Raw genomic sequence first — 19,690 nt, forward strand, 5'->3', positions numbered from 1 at the left:
CCCATGGCGGTCTCCAGAGGTGACATGCGCTGGATTGCCCCCACTATGGACACCAAGCCCCCTGGGAACCCTTGAGTGCCAGCTGCCTGCAGGGAGCCCACGGGCGAGGCCCTCAGCCCTCGCCCCTCGTGGCGAATGGGTATGTGTGACTGAGCTTGGCACCTCTGACGAGCCGAGAGGAACCGGTGGTCTGGATCTTCAGGGCACACAGCCTGGCTCCGGGCGGAATGAAGGTCAGGTGCCTGTGTCCCCTGGGGTGTGGTCCCGTGGGGCACCGGGTGGGCAGTGAGGGCTGCTCTTGGCACATGGGCGACCCCCCATACAAGCCCTTAGATGAGCAGGTCCCAGGCCTCAGCCTCTCCTGCCCCCTCCCCCTGGGAATCTAGGCATGCCGTATAGGACACACCCATGGAGGTCCAGGCGGAAACGCCGAGGCACCTGACCTGGCAGGAGGGGCTTGTATAGCAGCCTTGGGGCTGGGGCCCCTGGACAGTCAGGGGGAGGAGGAGCCGGCTGGCTGGCATCGCTGGGCGGCCTGAGCACCTGCCCGGGGCTGTTGTGTGCCCGAGCGGGAAAGGCTTCTTCGAGGAGCTGGTGGTCGCCCGTACGGTCAGCAGCGCCGGTCGCTACAGCACACAGGTTAGTTGCGGTTGTGGGTGAGGCCCCGGGAGGCCAGGTGTCACAGCAGGCAAGCTGAGGCCACGAGGTGACCTCGTGACTGCCCAGGGTCTCCGGCCCCCCAGGCAGGGAAGGAGGGACGGGGTCAGTAGTGTCTCTGGAGGCGCGTCTTCTCCCGGTGCGGCTCAGGACTGCGGCACCTGCTGGCACCGGGTGGGGCTGGGCGGGAGCCTGGCTGCGGCACTCTGCTCCGTGCGGAAGCTGTACTCGTACTGTGGGGGAGAGGGGCACAGTGAGGCCATGGGCACCAGGGACCACCGGCCAGAGGCCCTGCTGAGCCTCCAGGCCCAGGAGCGGCCGGGCCGGGGGCCGCTGGTGTGTGTGGATGAAGCAGTGGGGCGAGCCGGGCTCAGCTGGGGACACCTGGCATGGTCCATCTGCCCCGGCGAGGTGAGGTCTCAGGGCCGAGGCCCAGAAGCCACTCCTGTGTGCCCACCCACCCTGCAGGCCACTCCCTGGCCTCACGCGGAATGGCAACACGGGCAGGCTTGTGACCCCAAAGCTGCCTGGATGCTGCCCTCAGTCTCCAGTCCCTGACAATGTGGGGGAGATTGAGACCCGGGGAAGGGGTCTCCTCGACCGCTCTGGGCAGCCCCCACTTGTCCCCCTCCCCTTGCCATGAGCTCCTGCGGGGGGAGTGCTGTGTGTGTGTCACTATGCGGCCACACCACTGCTGGGGCCAGGAGTCCAAGTTCACTGTGCTGACCCCAAGCTGCAGATGTGCGACAGAACAGGCAGATTCTGATGAAAGGCCAGGCTTGGGATGTGGACACCACAGCTCATGTGAAGCTGGGAGAGCACAGGCCTGGAGCCTTCCCAGCCCGCCCCTGCCAGAGGCCCCGCGCAGGTGTGGAGGGCGAGGGGCTTGCCCCTGGGAGCAGAACTGTGGAGGGGTGCAGGATGGAGGGGGCAGCCCGCCTTCCCAAGATGGCTTTCTCACACATGGCACCCTCGTGAGCCCCTGAGCTGGCAGCACCTGGAGCAGGGTCAGGGCCACGGGGCTCCTAGGAGACTGAGAGCTGTGGGGTGGCCACAGGCCAGACTCCCCTCCTCTCCACAGGGTGATATATCTGACCGCCAGGGCCTCTGTGAAGATGCAGCCTGGCAGCTGTCGGGGCCCAGGCCCAGAGAACCCCCCAGAGCAACCCTGTTCCCAGCACGTTCCATGGACAAGGGCAGGATGTCTGTCCTCAGGCAATGGCTGGGATGATACTGCCACCTGGTGGCCATTCAGGAAGTGCACAGCAGGTGGTGGGCAAGGGAGGAGCTGCAGAGGCTCACCCAGCAGTGCTGCGAGAACACCATTCCTGATGGACGCCGAGCCATGGGAGGGGCGGGGGCAGAGGGGCCAGAGGGCTCAGTGGGGCTGACAGTGGAGGCCTGGGGCAGCCCTTCCACGGGGATGACAGGGAGGACCTGAGGTGGTCAGTCTAGATGGGCTTTGCAGGAGTCACAGCAGGTGCAGAGACCGCGAGAGGCGGAGGAGCGAGCGATCCAGGTTAGAGGCAGGGAATTGGAAACACGGAGTGTGGTGGGGTAGGGTGGCGGGTCTGAATACAAGAGGGTGAGGTGCTAGTGTGGACAGGGGAGTTGTGGGTCTTTTCCAGGGTGCCCAGGGGTCAGCCGGCAGCGGGTCACCTCTGACAACTCCCAGGGGACCCGAGCCTGTGGCTGTGGAGATTCCAAGTCCTGGTCTCCGACACCGGGCAGAGCCAGGGAGTGTCAGGCTGAGGGGCTGGCGGTGCCCACAGGGGCAGTGGGGGAAGCCGAAACCTTGGGGCCAGGCCCCAGCAGGGCAGCATCTGTCCCTGGGTAGGCCGCAGCCCCCGGATGCCCACAGCACGAGGGCCCCAGCTGGGCGGGCAGCACCCTGCCAGCCCTGTCCCTCCCTCCTCTCTTGGCTACAGCAGAGCAGCCCCCCTTGTCCCCCGCAACTCCCCAGATGCAATTTTGGCATATGTCCTCCGACATAATCCTCCTTAGGCTGTGGCTGGCCTCCCACTGCTGGCCCGGCCCGGCCCGGCCCGGCACAGCACGTCCGCCAGTGTTTGCCCAGGAGACGGGCCGCTTCTGGAAGGCCCTGCCCTCCCTCGGGCAAACAGTGAGTACCTTTGAAGGTGGATTTGGGCCCGGATCTGTTTACTCAAGACATTAGTCTCCTGCATAAGGAAAACCTGCACTTGAGGACAAACAGCAAATCCTTTTTGAATTAAAAAATTTTCAATTAAAAAGCATTTGGTGCACAGAGCCGAGTCTAGCTGAGCAGTGCTGGGCCGGGTGCCCTCTGGTGGACACAGGGTGCATGGCCGCCACCTGGTGTCCAGAGCTGGGACAGCTACCAGGCCAACAGACCTCAGAGTCAGGCCGGACGGTTGGAACCCAGGGTTTTAGTGCAGGGATGCCTCATCCCACTCAGGCCACCTTGGGGATGGGTGTAAGCATTAGCTGGGTGACTTCACCACTTGGGTAGGGGACCATAGTCTGAACACGTATTTCTGAACACATTTGCACGCATGTATGACCATGGGTGAACCACTTGTCCCCCAGCCTGCCTGGGGGTCTAGTAATGAATGTATCTATTAGGAAACTCCAGAAGAGACAGAGCAAAAAGAGACAGTTTCCTGCACTTGTGTTCTGGGTGGGGATGTGGCTCCCCGAGGTCGCGGCTTGAGGCTGCTGGGAAACCTGTGGCCAGCAGGCGTCCACGCCCACCTCTCTCTCACGTGGGTGTGACTTGGAGGTGGGGTCCACAATGATGCGTGAGCCAGCACACAGGGGCAGGATGGCAAAATGTTGGAGCCAGGAAGGGTATGGCCAGGGCAGGCTCTGCAGGTGAGGGCTGAGCTTGGGGCGAGGCCTGAAGGGGCTGAGGCAGGCGCAATGGACAGTGAGGGGGGTCATGGACGGCGACGGGGGTCACAGGGGTTTAGGGCATCAGGTTCTGCAAAGTGCCCAGCTGCCCCATGTGTCCTGGATGCTGCCACCTTGGCTGGCTCCCTGCCACCCAAGCCCTCTGGCTCTCCCACTGTGTGACGCAGCCTCTCCTGACTGTGGGGCCTCCGTGTCGGCTCCCTGCAGCCTGCCCCAGTGTGCTGGCTGTGGAACCTGAGCGCTGAGGCTCTCTGTGCTGGTCACTGAGACATACTTTGGGCACCTCCCCGACGTTCTCAGACCCCAGACAGCCCAGGGAGCAAACATGGAGAGCCTGGAATCCTTGCACCCGTCCCGGCAGCTGCTGCCCCCCGCGCCCAAGGAGCCCCAGCCTGTCCCAGGTGGGCTGTGGTTGTGCTGGAGCAGGCAATGGCAGCAGCTGGCGAGTGCACAGACATGCCTAGCCACAGACGGCTGTCCTTCCCATACGCAGGCTGGGGTGCTGGGGAATGCTGCAGCCAGAACTGCCCTCTGTGCCAGAGGAAGGTTCTAGAATACTCTGGATTGAGGAGAAAAACTCTTCCAACTCATCCCTCTGCTGGGCCTGGTGGGTTCCAGTTTATAATCCCCGTGGTCCCTGAGGAGGTGACAGGAGGGGCAGCAGGAGCTGGCCCTGCCCTCCTTGCCCCATGGAGCTGGTCCTGTTGCCTTCTCACTAGCCCAGCGAGGCCTTGTTGCCCAGCCTGGGCCCTGGGTATGCTGGCTGCAGTCCCTGGTGCGTGCCCACCCACCCACTCTGAGAACAGCGGCCTCTGTGAGGTTCATCAGCAGACTGAGCCTCCCCTACCAAGGCCAGCTGGCTTTGTGACCAGGCAGGTCCCCTACAGTACCACCTGCTGGGGGCTCACTGAAGTCGAGTGTGTGGCTTAGCAGGCTCACCCCAAGTGACATAACGGGTCCCATATGCCGTAGGCTGGTCACTCCCACATGGCCGAGCTCACCATGGCCTTGCCTGTGCCCTACCAATGCCATGTGTTCTGATCTGTGTTATTCTGTAGGCTCAGGGTGAGGACAGCCCTTCAGGTGATGGACTGAGCACCGACCAGCCAGACCCAGTCTGGTTCTCCTGCCCTGTGAGGGTTCTGCAGAGCCTGGGGGTCTTGTGTCTGCCCTGCCTCCCTGACCCAGCACGGAGTCACGTGCCAGCGCAGGCGCACTCCCGAGCCTGCTCTCCGCCCAGGCCACGCTCCTTCCCACGAGAGGTGGAGCACTGGCCCTTCAGGATCCAGCCCAAGCAGTGCCGCACCCCGAAGCACCCCCTCCTCTGGGCTTCATGGCACTCTCTAGACTCTCCTCAAGGGCAAGGCAGGGCAGGGGGTCAGCCTGGCATAGGTGGCCACTCAGAAGAGTGAGGGGGAGAGGAGCAGGCTGAGCTCTGGGCACAGCCTAACACACAGGGGAGAGGAGCTTTGAGGGCTCAGTGGGTGGCCGAGTGCAACACGCTGGCTTCCCACCTCGTGGGGGGGGGGGCAGCTGCAGCATTCGGGGCCTTTGTGTGATGGACAGCAGCTGTGTGTGTGTGTGTGTGAGCATGAGGCTCGTCGCAGACACAGCATGCCAGGCACAGGTCCCCAGCTCAGAGCTCCTGCCCTCTCTGGCCCTCAGCTGTGCTTCCCACCAGGCCTTCCCAACCCCTGTGCATTGTCCAGCCAGGCAGGCATACTTGCCCTGGGTGACCGCTGTGGAGTCAGGTATGAGGGTGAAGGGGCTGGGGACACAGGAGACCGGGGTACACACAAAGGCCATCATCTCAACAGAAAGGGGATGCACACATCTTAGGGTGAGGTGCAGGCTGCTGTGCGGTCATGGAGGACACGGAGCCGTCCTGCTCCCGCCAGCCCCTCCCTTCCTGCAGGTGCCTCTGGTGGCTCCTCCCTGGACTGGCCACACGATGCTGGCTGGCTGGCTGGGACCACTGGGCGCCTGCAGGGAGGGGACGTGTCCCGCTTCCTCTAGCTGCTCCATGAAGGCTGCAGGGACATGGATGCCAGTGTGATGGTTTGGGGACACCGGGCATGGTCCTGCCTGCTGCCACGCCAGCTGCCGTGGTTCTGTCTTTGCTTTATTTAAAGCCTGCTGGCAGATGTCCCAGCGCCCACAAGAAAAATTCTCCCCTGAAGGCCAGGCGGGGGACCCCAGGTGACAAGGACAGGCTGGGGTCCCAGGGTCGCCTTGGTTTCCACTGTATAGGTGCACAACTCACTGTCCCCAGAGGGACAGGTGGCCATGGGGTAGCTGTGTTCTTGAACTCAGTGGCTCAGATTTGTACAGGGGTGGCACTATGGGTTGGAGGATAATGTGGCTCATGAAATCCCAAAGGGAGTGTTGGTGACGGTCCCAAAGATCCCCAGAGTTAGGAACTGTCACTACACCCCTCTGTGCTCAAGTATCCAGGGAGACGAATAATGACCAAGGGACACGAAGAGCCACAATCTGTTCTTGATGGAAAACAAAAAAACAAAAACAAAAACAAAACAAAACAAACCACAGGAAATGTAACTAGCTGGCTTATTTTTTAGCACGGTAAAAGGGGGCACCCCCACACATAGCAAAGTGGGAGCGTGTGGATCAACATTGACCGTGAAACTAGCTGCCAAGCGCACAGGTGAGAGCAAGCACCTGAGCACCTGTGCGGGCCTAGGAGGGGGCGGGATGCCACAGCGAGTGCCCGTGTGCACCTGTGCGGGCCTAGGAAGGGGCGGGATGCCACAGCGAGTGCCCGTGTGCACCTGTGCGGGCCCAGGAAGGGGGGGGATGCCACAGCGAGTGCCCGTGTGCACCTGTGCGGGCCCAGGAAGGGGGGGGATGCCACAGCAAGTGCCTGTATGTGTCTGTGTGGGCCCAGGAGGGGGCGGGATATCCCAGCGGGAGGTGCCTGTCCAGGGAACCTATCAGGAACATACAGAACTTGAATCAACTGCTGCTTCCTGTCTGAGCAACGGCCAGCCATGGGAGAGCGTCCTGTGTATGTAAAGCCGCAGCATGCAATGTGGGATCTTTGCAGAGCAGACCACCAGCTCTGCCAGGACAGGCCGGCTGAGCACCTGGCAGGGTACCTGAGTGCTGCCTTCCCCGCCCTTCCTGGGATTCCCCAGCTCGGCTGGGACAGTCAGCCCTGGACGTGCTGAGGGCAGCCTGGCTTAGGCTCACGCCACTGGAGTGACAGAGCACGGACAAGGCAGAGGATGCTGAGAGCAGCGTCTGTGATCCACCCCCGCAACTGCACTCTGTATCCACGGAAAGGACAACCAAGAGATGAACTAAATTCAGGAGCAATGACTTTGAGATCCTCACGGGGTTTCCGGGACACATGTCCCCCGTGAACTCTTTCCATGTTTCTGTCCCTGAAGGGGCAGCAGAGCGGAGACGGTGAGAGCTTGTGTGAGCTGGCACCTCTCCCTCGATCGCTCCCCAGATGCCCTCCATGCTGGGGCTGGGCCAGGCTGCAGCCTGGTCTCCCAGGTGGGTGGCATGGGCCCAGGTCCTCAAGCCAGCGCCTGCTGCCGGCAGCCGTCATTAGCAGGGAGCTGGCCTGGAATTGTAGCAGCCAGGACATGAGCTGGGCACTCCACTACAGGTGCTTCTGTCCCGAGGAGAGCACCACCAGTCCCTGTGACCGCTGTCCGTCCGTGGACTCGGCTAAGATCCCTTACATGTGAGACTACACAATGAGGATGGCACAGCAAAGGAAGGACCACATTCAAAGTTCTTCAAGAAAGCCGACAAGCACTTCAGGATAACTCAAGCCAGTTCTTGTCTTCTAGTGACTTGGTAGATGGGTTACACGTACTGAAAGTGGCAGGTGACAGGACTGGATGTGTTTGCAGGGTCCGAGGTGTGACATCAACTCAGACCAAAGCAGTCAATCAGACCAAAGCAGTCCAGCAAGGTGCCAGGGATGCTTTCAGACCCGGCCCAGCGTGTGCTGAGGACACAAAGACGGTGGCCAAAGGCCTCCTGAAGACCTGACCATGAAAGTGTTTAAAGCACGGATGATCAAAGCTGAATGAGTCAAGGACCCAAGCCAGCCCAGAGCAGGTGGGTGCCACCAAGGAAGGGCAAGTGACCGGAGCACAAGACAGTGACCTCCTGGCACGTGGCGAGGTTTCCAGTCACGGGGTGCCCAGGGTCAGCACTGCCCATGGGGGCACAGGATGCAGCAGCCCCTGTGTCCCTGGCTCCCTGGGGAAGGAGCCAGTGGGGCACCTAGGATGGCATGAGCCTACAGGACCCTGGTCAGGTCCTGGCATGTGTGTGGTCCCCAGGGCGGGTCGTGGGGAAGTGCCACTGTTGGGTCCCACTCTTTAACACCTGCAGTTCATAAACGAGCAGGACTGGCACACACGGGAAACCCAGGAGTGCCAGCAGCTTGGGTGCCAGTCAGCAGGGTGGCTGTGTGACAGCATGAAGGCCTCGAGCTGGGGGCCGAGGTGTCCACAAGGGGAGGGCCACAGCTGTTTCCAAGGCCATCTCTAACTCGTTGGGGTCCCACCCTTGCCACATTTCTCTAAAATTCTCGGACGATGATGTGTGTTTATGGGGTGTGCGTGCTGCTTAGGTCGTACGTACACCTTGTACACTTGTGAGACGATTCACTTGGATGCACGCAGGCCCTGCCTGGCCGTGCCACCGCTGTGATGTCAGGACCTGCTGTTCCTGGCTGGGATGGTCGTGGGGACTCGGGTGGCAGCTCTGTGTATAAGGGAAAGGGCTAACCTCTACTTGCTTCCCCTTTACTTAATGGCAAGGAGGCAGGTTTCTTCCCCCAAACCATTCAGCCTTCCAATTGGACAAATAAAAAGGATTCTGAAAAGTTGTTGCTCCTATTTCCTGTTGCAGTTTGCAATGTGGCCACTAGATGGCAGGGAGGGACTGCACATTGGGGGCGGCCGCCTCCTCCCTGCACCAGGTTTTTTGCCATTAAGAAGCCGACGGAAGCTCCCCAAAAGTACAAACAATGAACCGCCGTGCTGGGACGCAACGCTGGGACTCCGCCGCCCATTACTGGTCCCCGCGCTCCTGCCTCCCCTCCTCTCCTCCTCTCTCTACTGGGGTCCAGGGAAACCCTGGCACAGCGCCAAGTCCAGAAGTTGAATATGAAAATTCTCTTCACCTCGTGCTGCCAAACGGGTTCTCATTAATTTCACCTCAATGTCGTGACGTAAACGCTGGTGGAATCGGCCCCGAGCTACACAAGCCATGAGCCCCATTCTTCAACACACAAACACATAAAGATGTCAGCTCAAACTGTTTACTAATTAACACTTAAAAAGACACAAATTAGATATGCGTGGCTAAGAGCAATTATAATCAAGACGAATTTCTCTAGTCATTTGGGAACTGAAAAAAAAAATGCCTAATTGCTGGAACCAATGTTTTAAAAACTGAAATGGAGCCAGTCAGCAAATATGTTCATTTAAAGAACATTCCACGTGACTGCCCTCCTGAGGACGGACTACAAACATGAGAACAAGGAAAATATTTAGGTATAAAATTAAAATTTTAAGTCCCTTAGATTTATAACTTCTTCATTAAATGTCTGCAAACAGCAGCTCATAAAAACCTGTAGCAATTAAGTGGTTAAATGAACTGCCTCCCTTGTCAATTTTAAGGGCGTGATTAATATTAGAGCATCCCTGTACTAATTAGACTCCCTCGTCTTCCAGCCTTCCGTTGCCAGAAGATGGAGGCCGTTTGCGCCACCAGGAAACCAGCAAGGCTCCCAGTCCTTCCCAGCCTTGGCCGTGGTTCCCACTGTGGCACCCCCGTGGGGAAGGGGAAGGGTCCGGGCTGTGTGCCGGGCAGCGCTGGCGAGCACTGGCAGCCCCCCAGCTCCTGCTGCAGAAGGCCTGTGGGCCCGGTCCGGGGCTGGCGAGGCTGGCACGGGGGAGGGGCACTTGGGCATGCTTCAGGGCTGGGGCCACCCTGTCTGTGTGGGGGAACAGGGCTGCCCACCGCACAGCCAGACACGCCTCCCCGCCTCTCCCTCCTCCACCCTCGCTCCCTCAGCACCTGCTGGGTCCTGTGAGGTGGGTCCTGCCTCTAGCTGCTCAGGGGTGCTTCTGGCATGAGGGGAGACAGAAGAAAACCCCTGACCTCATGCCGCAGACTAACCGGGGAGCGGGGCATCCTGGGCCCAAGCAGCAGTGCCGATGCTCTGTTGAGGCTCTACCTTCCGTCCCGCCCCAGCCCCAGGCCAGCACGGGGTCTGACCGGCAGGGCTTCCTTCCTTCCTTTCCCATCAACTTCACTCTCTGTGTGAATTTGCTCCACAGGTGCATGGACTTGAACGTGAAAACATGACCTGAGTCGGAAGTCCTTCGTGAAGCTTCCCCCAGGTACTACAGCTGCCACAGCTCCTGGGTTCCCCATGGATGTGGTATCTGCCTGGCACTGGCTGGTGGGCTGCAAGGTGCCCGCAGCAATGCCCTCTGGGAGAGGCCATCATGCCTGCACTCCAGTTGCACGGCGAGCCTGCTCTGGGGCCAACCTCAGCTGCAGATTCGCCCCCAACTCCAACCCCGGGTGTCTGGAGGAAACCCAGTCCGTCACCCCACATGGCCCTGCTGCCTTGGGCCAACACAGTTGCTCACTACAGCTAGGGGCTGTCCCCATTTCAGGCTCTCAAGTGTCCCTGGCTGCCACGGAGTCCCACTTCTGAAGCCCAGCAGCATCTGGCTTCAGGAGTCAGACCCATGGTGGGTCTGCTTTGGTAGGGGCATCCAGGATAACTCCATGTCACTGCCTGTTGGCATTCCCCTGTGGGGCACATGACTATGGGGCAAGTCTGGGGTTCCTTCATGAGGGCCAGATCCAAGGACCCTGTGCTGATGACCTCTGGCTGCAATTCACAAATACCCCCCAGCTGGGAGTCAATGAGGCCTGGTTGGCAGGATGGCCAGCTGGGCAGACAGGTGGACAAGCAGCCCTCATCTGCTCTTTTTTTTTTTTTTTTGCAGTAGGGCCCCTCGAGTGGGTGGGTCCTGCCTCGGGGCCGCCCTCAGCTCTCTGTCCAGCTCTAGAACTCCTGGTGGCAGCCCTGTCACTGCCGTGGAACTCAAATCCAGGTCTGAATAGTGAGATGGGGCCGAGGGAGCTGGCAGCTGCCCACGGCTGCTCCACCCCCAGGAATCCTGCGTGGAGCTGGGGAGGGGCTGGGTTGTGCAGGGAGACACAGCGGTCCTAAAGGCTAAAGGCTGCCTGCTGCCTCTGCTCCCCAACCCTCGCTCCTGTTGCGTGGTGCCGGCGAGCCAAGAGTTTCCAAGTGGAGACCTCTCGCAGGGGATGGAAAGGACAAAAGGGAAGTTGTCCCCATCAGGCGACACCCAGCCTGCATCGGGCCCGACACACAGGCCTGGGCTGTGCACACAGCTCCTTCCTGGGTCTCCCACCCCCACGAGCAGGGCCAAGCTTGGGGCTGAAGGAGCACCTTCAGGTTGAGAATGGGGCAGTGGCCCTCCACTGTTGCCATAGGCATGGTCTTCCCAGCCCATTTGAGAGCTCCCCCCCCCCCACACACACTTTGGATAGTGGAAAAGTGACCCAGTCTCTAGCAATGGGGCAGCACATGGCACTGGACAGGAACCATGTGCTTGACGGATGGTCACGGTGCTGGCGTGATCATGGGGACAGCGACACAAGCAGAGGCTGGGAGGGGGCAGTGCAGATAGCACTGAGGGGCCTACCTGGCTAAGGGCTTCATCCCCATCACCTCTTCTAGCAGAGACTGTGGTATGGACAGGTCAGGGGAAGAGATTCGAGCCCAGGTGCCCACTCCAGCCTTGGTTCTGGCCTGTGTCCCCTGTGGAAACTCCAGCCCTGGTCTTGGATAACAGGTCTCCAAGGGACTTGCAGCCTAGTGTCTGGGGGCAGTGTTACGGGATGGGGAGAAGGCAGGCTCCTAGCATTCCTACCACATGCTTGGGATGCCATGACATGGCCAGGAGCAGCCCAGGTCAAAAGGCCCCAGAGGAACTCAGAACAGCAATGAGTCAAGAGAGGAAATGGAGCACATTGGCTGGGACTCCATCTTGCCTTAGCCCCATTATGCCACCTCTGCCTGAGAGAGACGAATGAAGCCTGTGAGACCATCCCATGCAGGGGGAGCCCCAAGTCCAGGCTGAGCATGTAGTCCAAGTGACAGTCCCGCTGGCAGGCAGCATGTTTGTGCAGGACACCCCACATGCCTACTCGCCCCTAGAGATAGGCACCGACAGATGTCCAAGACGCCTGCTGAGATGGCCTTCACTTGCCACAGCCATGGTGCCCTGACCCCTGCCCATGACTGGTTCTTCCTGCAGCTGCAGCCGCCACCCTCAAAGGCTCCTTCTAGACTGCACTGCCACAGCCAGGACAATGAGAAACCAGGGCCATTCCCTGCCTTCTTACTCCAAGCTATGAAAATGAAACCAACAAAGCAACAGACCCACGAGACAAAGCTAGCCAAAGACAAGCCAGAAATGGGAGCTGAGCACGGGCCGCCTTAAGTGATGCAGGGGCTCTGTCTTGTGGCTGAGCTGGGCCCAGAATTGACTGCACTATGTCGATGCAGCCATCCTGCGGTAATGCACCCTGCTTATGCCAGCTCTGCACACCAGAGGCCCCTCTGAACTGAGAATCCTGGAAGGGCTCCGCTTTGCTCCCGCTAGCAGGGAGTGGGCTGCGCAGTCATCACTCAGCAGCCCCCATGCACGGGGGTCCTGAGCTTCACATTGCCTTGTGCAGACGGGTCTGCAGCCAGTACCGCCCTGTCACCTGTCCCGCTGTTGCCACAGGGAAGCCCCTACACTCTCACACTGAGCTGCCAAACAGGTGCAGCTGATCAGGTGTGGGGGACACATGCTGCCTCTTGTGTCACCAGGGAGTGTGGTCACCACCCCCAAGCCCCTCCTGGTGACCAACAGGACAAGTGAGGAAGGAAGTCACACAGATGCCCATTGATGCTGATCGGAGACTTTTTAAAGCCCTGAGGCAGAACTGATCACTCCTTTGCCAATTGGAGCCTTCAGGCCTAGAGCAGCCACATGCCAGGCGGATTTGACTCCAAGTTGTCAGGACATGCGGGTGAGTTACATCCTGATCAGTAAGACATGAGAGGCAGGTGGACATGCTCTTTGCAGCAGGACACCCCCTCCCCCTAGGTTGTTCTGGGGTCCAGCCCCCTGCGACCTTGGCAGCCCACTTACCTCTTTCTCAATTTCTGCCAAAGACTTGATGGTGATTCCCAGGAGGTCAAAGGGCTGCATCTAGAGAAACAGACCAGGGAGCCTTGGAAAGGGTGGCAGGGTGATAGGGTGACTCCAGCCCACCCTGCAGCCTCTCCCCAGGGTGCCAGTGGGGCACAGAGGGGGAGGCAGGAGGTGGGGTCATTGCTCCTTCATGTGGCCACGGCACCCAGGAGGACGGAGGAGGAGGTGGACAGTGTGGGCAGGGTCTACTCTTGCCTCCTGCAGCCACAAGGCCAGAGGCAGCTCTGGCTTCGCACAGCAGGCCCTGGAGTTGGGCTGCGACGTACAGTGTGGCCTTGTCCACAGTCCTGCGGAGCCCCAGGCAAACTTGAGTGCTGGGTATTGAGGGGCCCAGGGAGTGGCTGGTAGCCTGGGCTGAGCAGGTGCATATGAAGGGCCTTCCTGGACCTGGGCTGCAGCAGCCCCAAGGTGGGCATGGAGCAAGTGCCCGCCCTGGGCAGCAGGGCCTTCAGGCACAGCCAGTAGCAAGAGGTTGGTTGGGGACTCCAGGAACCTAATTCAACATGGGGTGTGGCCACAGGTTAAGTGACCTCATCATTTCCTCGCCTACTAAAATGTGGCATGGGCAGGCACTCCCTGCTGGGGTGGCAGGGACTGAATGGGAGAAGGGCTTGCCACGGGGCTTGGTTCGAGTCTGCAGCTGTGAGCACTTGCTGGGTGGGAAGGGCCTGGCTGCCCACACTTGCAGTGCCACCCAATTGGACATGCAGTTCCTGGGACTGCTCTGCTGCAAAACAGCTTGGTGCTCTCTGCTGCCCGCTGGGCAGTGTGTGGACAGGGCCACCTGCCTGTACTGCTCAGCTTCAGCAGGGGTCCAGCTGCTGTACTGGGCATCTCCAACGACTCCACTAAACTTCCCTGACTGGAGCTGGAGGCAGGACATAGCCACTTCTACCAGGGAGCCTGTGGGAGAGGTGCCAGTGTTTCCATGGCAACGTGGCCTGGCAGAGTCGCTGAAGCTGCTCAAGCCCTGTGTGTCACGTCACGAGCATTTTTCAAGATTAAGCTGCTTAGTGGATGGCTGCAGAGACAGCCTGTTGTATCTGACGGAGATGGGGGCAACAGAGCAGCTCCGATCACAAGCCTGGTGGTTTCTGGCTGGCTCCAAGGAATACTCTGGCATTCCTGACTTATGCCCGTGCCGGGGCCTTCGTGTTTATCTGCTGCTCCGAACACTCTGCAGACAGGCTTACAGTCAGCAACAAGGTTCCTGAGCTGGTGTGGACCAGGACTATATGGTCGGGGAGGGCTGCTGCTGTCCAGGGTTTGGGCATCACTCAGAGGGCAGCCCAGGGGGCAGCAGGGCCTGCCTGCAGCCCCAGTCGGAGACCCTAGTGCCAGACGCAGTGGGGAGCACTGCTCACAGTCTGGCTCTTGGCCTCTCAGAGCCTCACAGAGGTGGCCAGGCCTTGGCATTGGCTCACGTGAGTTGCGGGGTCAGTGCTGGCCTGGTGTAGATGGGGGACCTGCACCCAGAGGCCCCCTGCACTCCCACGGAGGCCCACTGAGCCACAGTGGAGTGTGCAGTGAGCATAGACACAACCTCCCTTCAGCAGGAAACTGCTGCCATCATGCCCAGCGGAGCAGCAATTACGAAGCTGAGCTTGGAAAGCAGAGACTATGCATGGCTGATGAGGTGCAGCTCAGCTCAGCTCAGTTTACAGCTCAGCTGCAGCGAAAGGGCTCACAGCACTGCGCCTGCGCCCTCCCTTGCCCTCCCCTCCCCTGCCCTCCCCTGCTCTCCCCTGCCCTCCCCTGCCCTCCCCTCCCCTCCTCTCCCCTCCCCTGCCCTCCCCTGCCCTCCCCTGCCCTCCTCTCCCTTCCCCTGCCCTCCCCTGCCCTCCCCTGCCCTCCCTGCTCTGTTTCCACACCTCCCAGTGCTGTAGAAGGGCTCGGGGTGGGCACCATCCACTTCCAGCTCTCAGAAGTCACTGTCAGTGAGTGTGCGTGTGTCGGGGGTGGGGGGAGTGGCATGGGGACAGGCAGGTGCCCAACACTAGGCCCCCAGGGCAACCCTGTGTGCACAGGAAGTGGGGGGGGGGCTTCAGGCTGGGGCAGCAAAATGGAAGGACAGTTTTACATATGAAACTTACACTTTCTGGAACACAAGAAAACTTCTCAGATATCATGAAAGGCACACCATCCATTGCTAAAAAAAAAAAAAAAAAAAAAAAAGCAGTGAAGACAGCAGTAGTCACTCAGAGACTTCAGACACCCCGCAACCCATGGAAGAACTGGCATGTGGCAGTGGGAGCTGTGGAAGGGACAGCAGGTGCACCCTGCTTCCAGGGACAGGAGGTAGATACCTCATCAGCCCCTGGACACCAGACAGATGTGCAGAAATGCAGAGAGCTGGCATGGACCCCCTGGAGCATGGTCTCCTAAGGGTCAGAGCCCCTTGGGCTGATGGCAGAGCTGGGAGGGCACAGAGCTGCCCACTGGGAGGATGGGAGCACAAAGTGTGCTCCTTACACATTCCTGGGCCCAAGCTGTTGGGGTCATGGAGTTGGGGTGGCTGTGATCTTGGCCCTGCAACCTGCGTTATACCTAAGAAAAGGATGACCCAGCCATGGGGGCTGTCTGCTGACATGAGGCTTGCCTGGCTGCAGGGTGTGGACACGGGAGGGGCAGGGAGGGTGCCCACTGTGCTGAGGACCCGCTGTGCTCTGCCCTGTCCTTGGTCTGTGCTCACAGAGGCACCCGGAGGAAACTGCTCCGAGCTGCATCTGCCTGTGTGTGCTTCCCGCAAAATTGAAACTGGCGGGTGGTGGTGGAAGTGTGTGTGTGTGGGACACGGCTGGAGGCCTCATCTCGTGGGGGCAACAGCTCACACCCAAACCACCTGCCATGGGCACCCCTGCACTGGGGCTGGACTGATTCAGCAGGGCAGGGCTCAGCAGTTGGGGGTGCGGGTAGTGTTAGGGTTTTAGGGAGAAGTGCCAGGAAACGATGGTCGCTGTTTCCCCGATGTCTGCTGGACTGGGCCCCTCTGGTGAGCGGGTGGTAGATGGGACTTTAAGTCCTGAGAGAGCAGGACAGGAAATCAGGAGTGAGACCTGGAGCAGGCATGTTCCACCTAAGCTCTGCTCGTCAACGTTTCAGAGGAGGAGAAATGAAGGCTCTCTGGCAAGTGTGAGGGGTGGTAGGCACTGCCACCCGCCCGTGGTCCACCAGCCACGCTCCCGGCCCTGGAAAGCCGCAGTCCACACCTGGCTGTCAGACTCTCACGGAGACTTCTTCCACTGCATCCTTTCCTGTCCACCTCAGCAGCTGCCCACGCCCTCCCTCTCAGACCTCCTGGGCTGGCAGGGAGCTAGACACATACCTATGGGGGGCCCCCAGGTGGGCCATTGGGAAAACCTTGCCAAGGCCCAATATAGGCAGACAGCAATGATCTCATGTGGAGAACACACCACAGGCAGCCTCTCTGGAGAGGAGGAGGGGACACAGGGCAGCGGCCACCAGCATGCTGGTGCTGTACACCCCCGCCTGGGCCAGTGCCAAGGAGATGAGGACAGCTTAGACAAACCCTCAAACCACACGAGGAAGATGTCCGGGAGATGAGAGAGCTCAGGAGAGCCATGTGGTCCTTCAGAAAAGATTGTAGCAGAAGGAGGACAGCCAAGCTGTGGGTGCCGGGGACCTGAGAGGCAGATTCTCCTGACCGGGAAGTGTCTGCCGACAGGTAGCCAGTCAGCCGGGCCACACAGACAGAGGTGACGGCACACCGGAGGACCCTGGACACGATTTCTCCTCTTGTGTGGAAAAGATGACTAAAGATGGCTGGACACTGTCAGATAAGTAGGATCTGTAGCTGGCTGGACCAGGCACAGGGGAAGGGCGTGGGTGCTACCAGTGGCCTAAAGATGCCCCCCGCCTGGCAGGATGGTCTCTAAGCTGGGCAGCAGAAGCAGGTCTAATGAAGCCCTCCGGAAGCTGGGATCGTGGCTATCTTAGTGGACGGGGTTTACCAAGCCCCCACGGGGACACCCGGAGCCCTGCTCTGTCAGAGGAAGTAGGATGATGGTGGGAGATGGGAAGAAGAGAGATGTGCTCTGGCTGCTGCTTCCTGCTGACTCCGGGCCACACTCTCACAGTGGCCTCTGGGGAGACCGGCTGGGGCCAGGGATGGGGCCATGTGAGAACGCAGCAGCCAGCAGGCCTGCATGCCCAGGGCCCAGCGCTGGGCCTGGCAGGTGGGCCGCACAGTGAGATTGGAGAGGCCTCGAGGGCGAACATGAGCAAATGTCTGTGCCATTTTCAAGTCCGCTACAGCTGACGCACGGCTCAGTGGGAGCTCCCGCCTCTGGAGGGGCAGGCTTCCCTTGGGACCTGCAAGGCCAGCTGGCGAGGGCATGGGCATCAGCTACACACTGGGGGCTCTGGGCAGGGGACTCATGGATGAGGCAGAAAGCTGGCCTAGGGGCCAGCTCGCCCTCCTCAGGATCTCACGGCACCCACTACTACTCTCCTTAGCCTGTCAGTCTTTCCATATTTAAAACTATCTCAAGGTTTGCAAGCATAATTCCAAAAACCAGTGACACACATCCTTCACACGTAACCCAAGAGTGCCCATAAATCATATCGGTGCTGCTTTCTCACGGGCAGCTGTGGTGGCCGCCTCCCTGCCCACCTTCCGCCTTCCCATCAGGAGCCAGTCCTCCATCTGAGCACTGAGTGGCTGGGCTCTTCCTGGCTACCCATCTGCTGCTGACCCTGTCCAGGGTGACCACTGTCACAGGAACTGGGCACACACGTTCACCCATGACATGCCCTCCCAGATCAACATGGGGGCTGGACCCCAGCCTGGTTCTTGCAGCTCTGGTGCAGCCAGCTCTAGTTCTTGGATCACGTGAGCCAAGGGGAACATTGCGTGGCCCTCTCCCTGGGACAGGCTCTCCCAGTCCTCTGGGAGGTTACAGAAATTCTTGCCTAGCCCAGTCCTACCAAGAAGCCAAATGGGAAGGAAGCCCGTTTCCCATCCCAACACCAAACTGAGTTTACATCAGAGGACTGCCAATGTTATCATCTGTAGGTCACATCCAAGGAAACCAAGACGTAGAGAAGGCAGGGAGCCTGGCATGGAGGGCAGCAGCAGGTGGATGTGTGGGCAGGTGCTGGCTACCCCACCTCTCCCAGCCTCAGCTTCTCTACCTGTGAAATGGGAACAATATGAAGCCCACTTAGAAGACTGTAAGAACAGACATGCAGACCTGGACCAGAGAGGTCCCCTTGAGGGAGGGCCGAGAAGTTCGGCCGCACAGGTTTCCCTTTGGTACCAGACCATTTTTCACCCCTTAATTTTTCATTTTTTGATGGCATTTTGAGTGAAACACGGGTCTGTAGCGTCGCAGCATCCGGTGGATACAAGCGAGGATGTGCCGCAGGCTCCGTGGCGCAATTAGCATTCTCCTAAACAAACGAGCTTCAACAGAGCTGTAATTAAGCAGGCCTGTAATTAAGTATATGCCCTTTATCATAACGATCATGCTTAGAAATGGCACGATGCACGGAACTCTGTTATTAATGCTGTGGTCCGCTCCTCAAGCGTGAGTGCATAGAGATCAGCATGTCAGGCCTGTCGCCGGAGTGTTTGTAAAATACGCGGAACAAAAAACCCAGAAAACAATGAGCCTATTCAACTGTTCTTTCACAGTCAGACACCGTGAGTCAAGGGGACTGTGAATGCTTCCAGATCCTGCAAGGTTTAAACAAACACAGCTCTCACTGCTACTGGACAAACCCCATCTCCTAGTTTAAAGGAAAAAAAGGTGGCTACCTTTTTTTTTTTCCAGCCAGCTGACCGGAAGCAGCCCGATTTGCACGCTGTATTTGCTTGGACATAAAATTGGATCCTGCTTGCACAGACAACACTACCCTGAACCTGCAGGAACTCGGTCTGGCAGCGGAGGGGCCTGCAGTATCTGTTCCTTGGCTCAGATGGACACTCTAACTTCATGGCCATGGCAATCCCCCACACTGCCCCCTTGACCACCCCCTGCAAACCACCTTGAGTGGACTCAACACCCATCACTAACCAATTCCCAAGAGTGCTGGGCCTGAGCCCACCCTTCAGCCACGGACAGCCCGGTGTTGCTCAGGGTATCTGGCCCCTTCCCTTCCTGACAGCTCACAGAACAGCAAGGGTGAAAGGATATGCCAATCAATGTGTGGATTTAATTCAACACGCTTGAAGGAAAGAGTCGGGAATGCACGTGCTCAAGAACATCACAGCTTCTAAGAAGCCCTGTGGCTGGCACTGGGCTTGCCCTCTGCTTCTAGCTGTCAAGCGATGTTATGTGAAGGTGAGTAACGGTACCCCAAAGCACCTGCAGATCCTGGCAGGTAGTCACTTTCAGAATGAAACGACACCCAGACAGGTTGGGGCGGGGGCACTGGCTCTGTGCTCTTGCTTGGGGCTTGGAGCTGTAAGCAGAAGCCCTGCCCCTTCCTGCCCACTCCCTAAGGTATTTGAAAGCCTCCCTGAAACAAATGCCAACCACTCAGGGTCTCAAGATGCATCTGTAAACCATGCCTCAGAGCCTGCCGTGCCTTCTTGGGGAATACGCTCTGGGACACTGCTCAGGAGACACTTGGGGCTGCCCCAGGGCTGCATGCGTGGCAGTGTTCCAACTGGGTTTAAACAAGGCCAATACTTTCTTCTAGATTCCCAGAGTAATGTGTTTTGCCATCTGACCCAGGAACCCGAAGCAGGGCTTTATCAGCCATAGCCGGAGCCCCGAGAACTGCGCACGTGGCCTCGTGATGGGGAAGGCACTTGCTTGGCTCAGGTGCCAGCGTCAGATGCCACCATGTGGCTCTGGGCAAGTCAC

General features: G+C 59.3%; 1 protein-coding gene across 1 annotated transcript in view; it reads right to left on the reverse strand.

The window, feature by feature from the left end:
* Positions 1-490: 490 nt before the first annotated feature.
* MVB12B (multivesicular body subunit 12B) overlaps positions 491-19,690 on the reverse strand; it is a 159,979-nt gene continuing 140,779 nt past the window's right edge. The window contains exons 8-10 of the mRNA XM_041004439.1: positions 14,951-15,006; positions 12,795-12,854; positions 491-890 (exon numbers count right to left, since the gene is read on the reverse strand). Coding sequence (XP_040860373.1) covers positions 804-890; positions 12,795-12,854; positions 14,951-15,006 — 203 coding nt within the window. The 3' untranslated portion in view covers positions 491-803. The remainder of the gene's footprint in view (positions 891-12,794; positions 12,855-14,950; positions 15,007-19,690) is intronic.

Source organism: Ochotona curzoniae, unplaced genomic scaffold (assembly GCF_017591425.1).
Source record: "Ochotona curzoniae isolate NIBS_2020 unplaced genomic scaffold, NIBS_Ocur_1.0 scaffold_3208, whole genome shotgun sequence".
In the NCBI taxonomy this organism is placed as follows: domain Eukaryota; kingdom Metazoa; phylum Chordata; class Mammalia; order Lagomorpha; family Ochotonidae; genus Ochotona; species Ochotona curzoniae.